This window comes from Artibeus jamaicensis, unplaced genomic scaffold (assembly GCF_021234435.1).
Source record: "Artibeus jamaicensis isolate MK-2021 breed Jamaican fruit bat unplaced genomic scaffold, CSHL_Jam_final contig_447, whole genome shotgun sequence".
Lineage (NCBI taxonomy): Eukaryota > Metazoa > Chordata > Mammalia > Chiroptera > Phyllostomidae > Artibeus > Artibeus jamaicensis.
This window is the reverse complement of record NW_026521834.1, coordinates 3412442-3425227: the sequence shown is the minus strand read 5'-3', so window position 1 is coordinate 3425227 and position 12786 is coordinate 3412442. Positions and strand designations below refer to the sequence as shown.

Sequence of the window (12786 nt, the reverse complement as noted above, 5' to 3'; positions counted from 1 at the left end):
GAGGCGAAGTGGAGGGTGAGTCGGGGGAGGGAGGCCCAGCGGGAGCAGAAAAGACAGCAAGCAGCTGCGATCGGGCAAGACAGGGGCAATGGCGGCTTTAGGGATGGTGGGCGGAGGGCCTGGGGAGCCCCGCATGCGAGGATGGCCTCGGCCTCAGCAGGTCGAATCAGGCCCGTAAACCGCTCGTGCCTCCCTGGGTCCAGATGGTGCTGAGTTTTCAGGCATGAGGCACTCACTGACGTCATAAGCTGGCCAGGAAGTCAGGAGAAGGAGCTAATTTAGGGAGGAATCGGGTTTGGTTTTGGTCTTCCTCATTAATTTCACGGGAAATGTGCTTGGATGACGTATTCGGAGCAAGAACCCCTGTGGCAAGACACAGAGACACGCCCTGAGCCAGTGGCTCACACCGGCCGCTGCCGAGGGTCGGACGTGCAGCAGGCACGGGAAGCAGAGCGTCTCCTCGCCGCGGCGCCTCTCCAGCCTCCCGCGTCCCTGGGCAGCCTGCCTCGCCTTTGGAAAGGGAGGTGCCTTCTGAGGGCAGGCGGGAAGGATGTGCAGGGGACCATCCCTTACCCATCCTGATGTCCCCAGAATGGGTGACCCTGTGACTGGTGTGTAGTTATGTGGAACGGAGAGATGGGGACATGTCATGTCAAGTGGGAGAAAAGATGGGGAACTAACATCTTTTTACAGTCTCTCTGGGCGTCATTTATATACATATTATCTAATGGCCCGGAGGTTAGCAGTAAATTATCATTTCAGTGACAGTGGTGGTAACAGTGTAAAGTCCTGTGAGAAAACCTAACGGCCCCGAACACGGGCGTGACGCTGCTGCCGGGCTGGCAAGTGGAACGAGTGAGGGAAGAACAGCTTCGGGTTCAAGGGGACCAGAGACCGAGGCCCTGCCCTGCGCCCCAGGCACCCCTCCTCCCCCAACAAACACATAAAGACCCTGTGACTCACAGTAAAGGCTGGGTCAAAGCCAGCACTCAAGATAGATAGGATGATTAAACGCTAGACAGTTTGAATATTTTTATGATGAAAAGGTTTCAGTTCCTCTTTTTGTTTTTGCTTAGCTGTTTGAAGGATAAAGTTTGCATATCCTGGTAAGAGATTGTTTTTAACTGTGGAACTAAACTGTCCACTCCTGAGAAGGCAGGAATCACACATGACCACCCCCTCCCACAACCAGACCCTTCCCTGCGACCTCACGATCAGACTGGGCCCGGCCCCCCTTAGACCCATAAGCAACCACAGCCGGACGCACCGGGGCCGCGTGGAAAGGACAGAGGGTGGACAAGACATCCCTGGGGAAGCAAGTGGGATTCTCCGAGCAGACCCAGCCAGTTCCCTTCAATCAAGATTATGTCACGGTTGAGCGCGGGCCTGCGAACCAGACAATCGTGGTTCGATTCCCAGTCAGGGCACATACCCCGTTGCAGGCTGGTTCCCTGCAGGCCAGTTCCCAGCAGGGGACTTATGAGAGGTAACCATACATTGATGTTTCTCTCCCTCTCTCCTTCCCTTCCCCTCTAAAGATTAAAAAAAAAAAATCTTAAAAAAAAAAAAAGATTATGTCACGGAACCTCCGGAGTCCCAGTCCCACCGGCCTGGAAACCACCCCCCCCCCCCCCCCCCCCCCCCGGCCAGAGCGGTCCCTTCACATTGCTTGGTTCTCTGGGAAAAGACGGTAGGCATTAAAGGAACATTTCAACAGATTTACGTTCTCTCAGAAAAGTGAGATGTGACTTGATTTAAAAGGAGCCATGCACCCATGAGTGAGCAACGAATATTTGTTGATTTGATTTTCAGTTATACTTTTGAAGGAGTTAAGTGGACTGAGTTGAGGAGAATTTTAGAGAATTATTCCTGAAAGACTGAAATTAGCAACCACAATCTCATCTCCTTTGCAATTGTGTTGCAGAAAAATTGATTGTTTTCCTGTCATATGAGGGAGCTGGCTTCCCTTGGCTTATTTCCCTCTACAGCCTGATTTACATGGCGGAAAATGGAGAGGACAAAACTAATAGCATGAAATACAAGTACATCCTTGGTTTCAAAAAGCAAAGCAGAACGGAGAAACTGTTGATGACTCTGCTCTAAGGAAACAGCTTCTGAGAAGGTTTCGGAGGCAGAACTCTCGCCCTTCACTCCTGGGCTAAGTCGCTTCAGGAGAGTAGATACAAGCATATTTGCATTTAGGTGCTCCAGTCACTTTTATGATTTGCTCAAGACTGGGCATAACTTCTGCCCGTGTAGTGCAGGCCTGAACGAGAGCAGCGGGGCTGGGGGTGACACCGGCTGGCCTGCGCGCGGGCGCAGTTCTGCCGCCTGGATGTCACAGGCTGTTTTCTTCCACCAGTCCACAGCTCAGGTCCGCTACATACCACATGCAGCGGGTCTTCACTTAACATTGTCAACAGGTTCTTGGAACTGAGATGAAAAGATGTATAAGGAAACCGATTTTACCACAGGCTACCATACACAGAATCAAGTCCCGGTGGCACCACACGAATGTTGTGACAAAGCATCACTGTCGAGGAGCTGCTGTGCAAACACCTGTGTGCCGGCAACCTAAGAAGGGTTGTCTGTGCGCCTCCCTGCGACCTCTGCGGAGGGGGCTCTTTAGAGAACCCAGCACAGGTAATCAAAGACCAAACAGTCAGGCACCAGAAGTAAGTCTACTGAGAAACTGGAGAGGCCGTGGCAACCACGCACTCTCCCTTGCCTTCTCCGAGAGCTCGCGCACCCTCCGCCACTGTCCTCTCTCTCTCTGTTCTCCCTTCTGCCTTTGTCTCTACACACTGCACTGCACACGCGCGGCAGCATCGATCGCCGAACGTGTTCTCCAGCTTTCAAAAACCCAAACCCAAGTCAAGTCGCTTATGGCCCTTCCACCCGCTCCAGTCCTGCATGAGAAGCACTTGGTGGGGCGGCCAAGACTGCAGCACAGGGTTTGAATTCTTGCCCATCTCGGAAAGAGGGGATTTTGCAGGAAATCCTCTGATGACCTTCCTTCAGCCTGCAGCTCACAAAGACTGGTCCGCCAGAGCTGCCATCGCTCCTGCCTGCTAGTTTCTGCCCCTTCTGGATGGGCCCGTCCTCCCTGGCAGCCCTGCGGGGTGTCAGGCTGTCCAGTCTGAGTGCTCTCTCTGTTCCTGCCTGTTTTCAGTGTGCACCCTTCTTAGCCACTTCCACTGAGGGGACACGTAGGAACGTTAACCGGAAAACCCAAAAGGGAAAGTTGGAAAATGATGTTCTTTGGGAATGTGGGCCGTACAGCAATGGCTGTAATGATTTTTTAAAGGCCTGGATTTGGATACATTTCCAGTACCATTTTAAGAGTCTCCACTGCCCTTCCTCATGAGAATCATGAAAATGTTTGAGCATAAACAAACCATTGCTTCATGTGGGGTAATTTATTCAATCACCTCTAGGCAAGGGGGCAGGTTACACCACCATATGCTTTAGACTTAACTATCGGGAAAACGATTCGGTTGCCTGAACGGCACACGGACGTGTAAGAGAACACAGGACCCGGAGTGCTGAGGCGTGTGCCCATTTAGTGGAGGCGGGTGGCCGGTGTCTGGGGTCCCCAGCCCACTCCACGTGACTACTTCCTTTCTGATTGGCCTCCACATCTGTCTGAAGTCCCCCATGAAGATGTGGATGGCGGTGTTTTACCCGTTTGGTGAGCTGAGTGTCCATCATGAAGTTGTGAACGTGCTTCTCCGCTTTGGTGAGCTCCAGCTTCCGGGCCACCACGGCCACCACGAGGGCAGTGCAGCCCGCACCCTGCGGGACAACAGCAAGAGGATGGGGAGAAAGCACATCATTCAGAGGCAAGACTCGGGTGGAAGACTCAGCGTGCCTGGTGACCACTGTGGGGATTCTGGGAGTGTAGGGGGAACCTGAGCTCTCTGGCTGGCCAAAGCCACAAAACCTGTCCAGGCCCTGATCCCTGTACCCGTGGAGGGGTCTGCAATGCCCTTGGCCTAGCTGCAGAGCTGACTTCTGGGAAGCTGAGTCTTCATAGGACTTGCCGGCTCTTAATGGAGCAGGACACTGAGTGTGGCTGAAGCTTTGGGGAATTTAAAACAATGAACAATGGTCTGGTCACCTGCCAGGCTGTGCAGGGACTACAGAGGGTCTGGTGCACACACAGGCCCACTCTCCCTCAGGTGTGTCTCGACCCTGCCACCAGGTCCAGACTGGGGGGCCCAGGTGGAAAGAAGGCCACACAGAACACCTGCTGGTGGGGGAGAGTTTTCCTGAAAATAATCTAATAAAGAGGCAACACATTCTCCCCCAGATCACTTGCCAGGGGAACACCAGTGGCAGGAGTCGCTTGCTCGATTCTGCTCACTGCTCAGCTGAGTTTTTCTACCTGAAGACAGAGGCTCTGACTCAGCACAGGAAGTGATCCTGTCTTGCTTTCGCCAGGAGGCTCATGAATTCACCGGCATGCAGAGATTTTAAAGATGGCAACACTCTTGCCTCAAACCAGAATTCTAAGAGAACACATAGGGGCCCTCAGTATTTTCCAGAGCACTGTTCCTATTCTGCTCGGGTAGTTCCATTCCAGGGGGGCACAAGGGAGGTGGGCAGTAAAAGCAGCAGAGTTTCCCAGGGCTCTCTCTTCAAACACTCTGGGCGCATGCTTGGCTGTGTGGAAATGAGCAGCCAAGGGAAAGTGGCTCATTCCAACACCCTCCCACGGACTCTCAAGTCCCCTCCACTACGCTTCCTTACTGGCCTGCATGGGGGGGTGAGCGAACCTCTCCTCCCCTGATTCTTCTATCGCAGCGGAAGCCAGACCAGCCCTTGCCTGGCTCTTGGAAGACAGCGTGCTCTCCTTGGGAGCCATCACCCTCTTCCTGCCCAGGGGCCCGGACCATGCTGACCGCCACTCAGGGAAAGAGGCGATGAGATCGGCGGAGTCAACAGTCTCATCCTCAGCTGCAACAGCAACTGGAGTGGCCACAGAGCCTCGTTTAGCAGTTGAGGTTCAGGACTGAAGGACTCAATCAGTAACAGTATTGGGTCTAAAAGAGTGTGTTAGAAATGGTAAAGAATGGTCTCAAAAGTACATTGTCTGTACCAAGTGGGTAGACCAGTGCCCTACTACCTCCTTTATAGCCTGTCTTTCCTTTTCCACAGGTTGGCAAAGGCTAGTCTGTGTACCATTTCGGCATGGCTGCAGTTGGCTTTTACAAGGGTTCTCGTCCAAATAATCTCATGGTTTTGGTACATTTGGTCATTTGGTCAGCTGCCAATGGGCCACCCATTTCTAGCCCAACAAAATGAAAGGAACTTAGTCTCTGTGAATCTTCCTTTTCTGACCTAATTTTCCTTTCTTGTTCGGAGATGGCTGTGTTTTCTTGCCGTCTGTGACTTGCAGGAGACTCTGTGCCCAGTTTTCAAAGGATATGTATGGGAGGCTGGACAGCCTGGCTGTAGCTGTAATCAATTTAGCCAGGCCTCCAAAGGCAAAAAATAGCTTAAAAGAAGCTGTCCTAGAGGGCAGATGTGTGCTCAATTCTGCTCAACCAGATCAAGTACAATCACTCTCCTTTATATGGCATTCCAAAGGTACTTTGGGCTGAAAGCCCAAGAAGAGGGCTATATCGCAGAGGTCAAAACGGAACATCAATGGAGAGGGTTCTCCTCAGGCTCCGTGTTCCCTCGTCTCCTTGGGTCCAGGCAAAATCCCACTGACATCACCTCTGAAAGCTGGGGGCATAACAAGCCAGGAGTTGCCCTGCTCACCATACATGCCACTCAGGGAATTTCATCAAAACAGTCTAACATCCACCTTCCCGAACTTCCAGCACCAGGATACAGTGCTCCGTGGTCCCTCCACAGCTCATAGCACAGCATCTTGAATGCAGGAGGCTTCTAATTAGCTGGAGTGTTTTAACCAGGGAGCTGTCCGTCTTCTATGGTTAAGATAAGTTTCTGCATGGAGGCGGCAGGGCGGACTAGATGACATTTCCCAGTTTCTTTCTACTTAAACACACCAAGACTCTCTCTGGAGGATGCTGGGCTCTTAATCCCTAATTCTAACTTGAATAGAAATCAATGGATACTCCCAACTTTGCTTTTCTTTTAGAAAATCCATCATATGGATGTGGTTAGGGAAGTTGCCAATCAGTAAGCCTAACTCGATCATTTCCATTAAGAAGCGACCTTATAAAGATGGGGGTCAGATCTTGCAACCTTCAGAAAGTGGTGGGCAGGGTGCTGAAATCCAGACTGTGGACCTCTCCAGAATGTGTGTGTGTGTGTGTGTGTGTGTGTGTGTGTGTGTGTGTGTGTGTGTGAAAGAGAGAGAAGGAGAGAGAGAGAGAAGGAGGAGAGAAAGAGGGGAAGGAGAGAGGAAGGGAAGGGAAGGGAAGAGAAATGATGAAGGGAAGGAGAGAGAGGATCCAGAGAGGGAGCTGGAGTGGAGACTGAGACGGGGAATGCTTCGCTCCATCCTAAACAGCATGGAACAGATCAGGGGAAGAGGAAAGGAAGAAGCCGAGGCATAAGAAAAAAGGACTGGTTGATGAGATTAAGAGAGGAACGCAGGAAGGACAAGGAGCCTAAGTCAAAAAGTTAATGGTCAACTTTCGTTCTTGAGAGGAAATGAAGGTAGTGTTATAGGATTCCCCACCCTCCTGTTGTGTTCACCTCTAAGTGATGTGATGGTCACCTGTGTTCCTTTCAGGATCATGAGCCTTTTACTTTACCATTTATAGTCTGACATTCCCATGGTGGCAGCCTGGGAAAACCTGTGGGATGTGGCAGTGATGCAAGTTGGTTTTAAGAGACAAATTGCTGAGGACTTGGCTGATCTCGGGGTGTGAGAGTGTATGCTGGCCTGGCGTGGGATCTGAGAAGTGGCTGGTGGGCAGAGGGCATGTGAAGAGAGGAGGGGTGGGGCACACCAGGGTCAGCAGCTGTTGGCACGACTTCCATGGGGTCCAACTGTGGAGATAATCCATGACTCAGACATTTGCCTTCAGATGGGCCAAGCCCTGAATCCCAGCTGACACCAGCTGGGTTCCCTGGTCCTCCTCTGCCCCCATTTCCACAGGAGGGTGGCAGGGGCGGCAGGGTCCACCTCTCATGAGCTCCTACCATCCAAGGTATATGGTGAGCAGGAGCAGCAGTGAGCAGCAGTGAGTGGCGGCCATGGGGGGACACGCCTAACTCCTCTGAGGATTTTGACCCAAATCAGATACGCAGGCCCCTCCACACTGCTCCTTCCACTTCTTATTTCCAAAACACATTTCCAGCTGGAAAACCTTAGACTCTGGAAAAACAAGCACCCCAAGGGGAAAAGTATGAGGTGTTCTTAACTAAAGGAGCACAAAACAAAATAAAACATAAATGAAAGTGACAAATGGAGGAGAAAAGCCTGGAGGATTTACAGTTGGATTCTGTTTCTGCAACAGATTCCACGTAACAACTAAAATAACATCAGTTGGTTTGAAACCAAGGTGCTTTAAGGGAGAGGCTCGTCTTCCAAAACTGACATTAGGCAGATCTCTGCCGAGCCCTCCCTCTCCCTCCTCCCAAAGTGACTCAGTCTGTGCTCCCTTCTACTTCATCGCCGCTTTCCTTCTGCAGTTCAAAGAAGCGTCTCTCATGGAGCCTTGGGGAGAAGCTCAGTGTCCGCAGCAGACAACCGGGAAGCTTTTGTCTATTTGTCCATAATTTGTCCACAAGTGAGTCTGGCTTTAGAAAACGGCTCTATTGAAAGCGAGTTGTCTCGGGGGTCCCAAAGGTCTCCCGTGTGCCTGCAGAACCGAAAAGCTCCGAAGGCACCTCTGTAGGTTTCGTTGTCATTTCCAATTCTGGACTAAGTACCGAGAGCTTTCTCTGCATCGTACCTGTCATCAAAAAATTCTTTGTGGAAAGACACCGGACTTTGATGCACCTGCTTTTGCAGGTGAAATCTCACACACACACACCAGGTCTGCGCCAACAATGTCAAATTGTTCAGACAATTATATACCCTGTTTAATGGTTGATAATTACACCGTTACTGCGATTGCCAAGAGAAAACAATGATTAAGACTATTTACAGCCCGCACGTACAAATCTTTCCTTTCCCTCCCCAGCAGGCCTTGTCTTGGCCTGCATGGTGTCCATGGCAACCAAACAGGAAGCTGTACCTTTAGTTAAGGCACTTGCAATAATATCCGAGAGATGAACGCGCTGCTGGAAAGCTGGGGGAGGGATTTGCTACGACAGGAATCTCAGCAACCCTGAAACCGCAAAAGGAGTGACTCAGCTACAAAAGCCACACTTGTTTAAAAAATGCCACTGGTATTCCTCACTGTGGCTGACCCCAGAGGGAGGCAAGTGGCTTTAATTTGCATAAAAACACTGAGATGAATGGAGAAAACCTCCCTGCTCCTGTGTTTGGGGGGTGCAGGTTTGTGCAACAGGGTTTGAGTAAGTGGAGAAGACGGAGTTGTGTCTTTACTGCGGGGGGGGTGCCTCAGCCCCTCTTCATCCACTTGCTCTTTCCACTTGGACCACAACTCTCTCATCAAGGAATGAACACTCCCTTCCAAGGAGCTGCTACAGAACAGGAGCAAAAAGGGTGCTGAGGACCACACTCCAAGCAGAAGGCAGGGAGGAGACCCAGGGGCCCTGCCTGCCCCACTCACTTCGTCAGAGAAGCCAAGAGGTGCTTGCCAGAGGGAAGGCATCAGGGAAACCGTGGCGGGCGGGGGGGGGGGGGGGGGGGGGGCACTTCCTGGATGGGGCACAGCTCCTTGCTGAGAGGGAGAACACTGATATTTAAAAATAACAGAGGCTCCCAGCGGGCTCCTCCACCTAGTGCCCCCCCCCCCCCAACACACACAGCCCACCACCCAGGAGCTGCTCCAAGACAGGAAAGCTCTGGCCTTCAGTTGGGTGGCATTTCATTCCTTTCTGGAAGGAAGAATCATCCCCGGGTTTCCTGGTGACAGCTGGAGCTGCGCCAGACAGACTCCTGCTAACCAACGGGAGGTATTTGTTCCGGGGCCTTACACTCACCCATTATTTATCCCAACCCTGGGTGCTAAACCTGTTGTCATCAACTGCTGTTGGGGAGGACCTGCCTGCTAGGGTGCACCAGCCTGGACTTCAGCGGGGAAGGACGGAGGACTGTGCTCAGTGGTGAAATGGCAGCGCTGGTCCCTCTGTGTGCAGGGCCCCTGCCCCGGGTCCCTGTTCTGAACCCCACGGGCTCGTCGCAGAGACTGGTCCTAGTGGGCCACCCAGGGGGCCACCAGGCTGAGGTGGGGTGGGCAGCAGCCCCCATCCCTGGTGAGGAGCTAATCCCCTTTCCGCTGCCGAAGGAAGTCCCTCTCGTTTCCAAAGGTGGCCTTTGTCCCCCCAGGAGAACAAGTGAAACCCGAGGGGCACTGGAAGGAGGGTCTCCATGGGTAGGGTGTGATGGGGGTGTAGAGAAGCTCCCCTGGGAAGGGCTGCGTTAGCCACCCGTAGAGACCTGGGACAAACTAGAGACTTCCTGTGCACCCTCACCCCCGCCGTCACCTCGGCGGGGCCCAGGCTTCGATGGGCACTGTCCTCTCCGCAGCCTGCGTTCTCGGGTTCTAGGAAGGAGGGCACAGGGCAGTGGCCGCCTGTCCTGGACCTAAAGCTCAAGAAGGCCAAGGAGCCTCATCGCCTGGCCAGGGAAGCAGGGGTGGAGGTTGGGGACACTAGGACTCCCCCAACCCTGATGGCATGTGCAGTTCCTGATGCTGGGAAAGCACGTGAACACAAAGCGTTGCCACCGTCCCCATCGCGGGCCGGCGAGGAGGGCGGGGCAGGCCTGCCATTCCTGCTGCACACTCCTCGACACCACGTCCGGCGGGCTTGGCGCCCTGCCCAGCGTCCGCCAGGAGGTAGGCAGTGGGAATTCTGACTCCAGCTCTGAGCTCCCACCCAGGCCCCTCCCACACACGGTGCTGTGACAGCCATGTGACTGGCAACAGAATGTGTTGGCTCAGGTGGCAGGACAACAGGCAGGAAAAACATGCCTGGAGATGACGCAGCCCGGCTGGGGGAAGGGAGGGAGGGAGGCACAGCCTCGCCGACGCCAGAGCTGGGGAGGACCTGGCGCTTGGAGCCCAGCACCCCAACATGCAGATGTGAACGCCAGAGTCTGGGGGAATCGACAGCTGGTGCAAAGCCCTGGAATCAAAGCAGGGGCCCGCCAGTGCGGGACACAGCTCAGGGCTGTTGCCTTAGTTCCTGCCTCTGAGAGCTCACGGATGTGGTGCCGAGGTCTGTGCGGCCCGCGGACAGGAAGGACGGCAAGCCGTGATGCTCACTGTGGGGGAGCACACTGGGCAGTGGGGTGGTACGGGTGGGAGAGGGTCGGCTCTGCCCAGCCCGTTTTCAGCAAGGCTGTGAAGAGACCACTCATTGTCAGGAACCAGGGCCTATCCCTATCTTGGAAAAGGAAATGAAAAAGTAAGAAACCATCATAGACTTCACATCTGCCTCTCCATGTACAGAGACACGCATGCTGGCCTGCTTACCAGCCGCGGGCCCCACCCCCGACCAGGAAAGGCCCCTGAGCTCACGTTGGAGGGCGGGGAGGAGTCACGCGCAGAGGCAGGTACTCACCATGATGCCGGTGAGAAGACAGACACCTTTCCCACAGTACGTGTGGGGCACCATGTCCCCGTAACCAATGGAAAGGAATGTGATGGAGATGAGCCACATGGCACCCAGAAAGTTACTGGTTACATCCTGCTGGTCATGGTACCTGCCGAGGGGAGGATAGGAGTTAGTCCGTGGAACTGCCATCTCCAAAGCAAAGGCCGGGGCAAATCTGGGTGGGGAAGGAAATGAAATTTGGCTGAGGTGCAGGCAGCAGCAATGGCAGCACAGAGATCTCTCTCAGAGACAGAAGGTGCCTCGACCCCGTGCCCCCAGCTCCGGCCCGCAGCCTCCCCCCTCACCACATGCTTGGTCCCAGAGGTCAAATGCTGTGTCATGGTTTGTGCCATGTGGTAGATGTCCCCCTGGGGCTGGTAAAATAGCTTTGGATGAAACCACATGGTAATAAAATTTAGATCTTCCTTTCAAGCTGACAGTCTAAATGTATGTAGATGTGATTAATCTAAAATCACAAGCTCCCAAACAGGGAAAATGTAAAAAAAAATCACCAAATACAGTTAGCAATTTCCTGAAGGTTGATGGATCTCCAAGACTGGCACCTCCCGGCATATGGAGTGGGGCCAGGCAGGTTCCTGTGGAGCTGTTTCCTGGGGCGGTTCTGGGCTCTCCGCAGAGAGACCGTCTACACCTCTGAGGCCTTGTGGCTGCCACGCCCTGGGAGGAGCCAGCTGAAAACGCATCGCCACCATTCTCTCTGCCCGATGCCCATTCCACCCCATCCTTCCCCTCCCTCCCTTCTCCCTGCACACCAAGGCCCTCTGTGTGCCGGGCTCCTTGCGGGTGCTGATATGCCCCGCCTCAGGGCGCTCAGCCCAGGCCGGGGGTCCACGGAGGATGCAAACATTTGCAGAAAGGTCAGTTAATGAATCGGAGGCACCGTGGGGACAGGAAGAAAAGTACAGTGTCCTTTGTCCCAAACGTTGGAGGGTCAGCCAGAGGCTTCTGTTCTCCAGGCAGGCACGGCGACACCTGATGAGAGCCCAGACCCCGGCCGAGGGCCGCAGCGGGGCGGCAGGGCGGGCGGGCATTTCCCAGAATGTTCTCTAACCGAACCAGCTTGGATGACACGCAAGGGACTCAGTGTTTTGTCCTGCATCAACATCACCCCTTGATAAAATCTCCCCATCAGCCTCAGGGGATCATGATGGGAAAGTCGCCGTGGGTCTGGGAGACCAAACCATTCTGGTTGGACAGAGCAGACAGCCCCTCAGGAGCCCTCGTCCGCAGACCCAGTCACTAAGAAGCTTACACAACTCAATGTGGATGAAGTGCCAGGGGTGGGGTCGGCCCGGGGGGCCCCCAGAGTGTTGGCTACTACCCTCAGTGCTCTCCCCACCCCCGCAGGGTCTGGGGCCCAATGGGCAGTTGGCAAATGTTGCTCTCCCTCCCCTCTCCTCTAGTCGGTGTGTGGGGACGGCTGCAGGTACAGGGGCGTCTGGGGACGGGTCTGGAGGCGGCAGAAGCTCTCCTGGTCATGAAGAAGACAGTGGGCACAAGGCAGAGTGACGGACACCATTTATTGATTCCTGCTGTCCAGGTGGGGGTCACACGGCACAGCCTGCCGTGAAGCTGGTATGTTGTACATAGAAACTCGAATTCTCCCAACGTCCAGGCAGCTGGGAGCACAGAGACTTCGCCCAAGAGCACACGGGAAGTGCTCACTTAGTATCAGAGAGGCGGAAGCCACTGCTGTGTGCCTTGGGGACTGATGAGGAAGTTTAGCAAGAGGAGGGCACCTGGGCTCCAGTATCAGGCGATGAAGTGGCTTCAGAGACCAGCAGGCCAAATTTGGAAGGCCTGGAGTTCCAGGATGTGAGGTTTGGATTTGGTCTTAGAGATTTGGTCCTAAGCAGGTGAATGACAAAATGACACGGCCTGCTGGGAAGCCTAGTCTGCAGCTGGTGAGCAGGATGTTTGAAAATATGAAACACACAGGTGGGACAGCCAGATGGAAAGCAGGTGTGCACAACCAGGAGGAGGTGCAGGTGCAGCCTTCACTGCCCTCGTGAGCCCGGCCCCAGCAGATGCCAGTGAGCACGTCTTCAGTGGGCTTTCCAGTCCCAACTTGAGTCTCCTACCAGCAACCATAGGGGGGTGGCATTAGCC

At 54.0% G+C, this 12786-nt stretch overlaps 1 protein-coding gene across 12 annotated transcripts in view; it reads right to left on the bottom strand.

The window, feature by feature from the left end:
• The window catches only part of KCNN3 (potassium calcium-activated channel subfamily N member 3), a 147728-nt gene that overhangs the window by 18791 nt on the left and 116151 nt on the right, over window positions 1-12786 (bottom strand). For all 12 annotated transcript variants that reach the window (XR_005084855.2, XM_037162454.2, XM_037162455.2 and 9 more), the window contains exons 4-5: window positions 10624-10765; window positions 3685-3795 (exon numbers count right to left, since the gene is read on the bottom strand). Coding sequence is in view for 11 of the 12 variants with exons in the window: in XM_037162454.2 (XP_037018349.2) it covers window positions 3685-3795; window positions 10624-10765 (253 nt within the window). In the remaining variant the exon portion in view is untranslated. The remainder of the gene's footprint in view (window positions 1-3684; window positions 3796-10623; window positions 10766-12786) is intronic.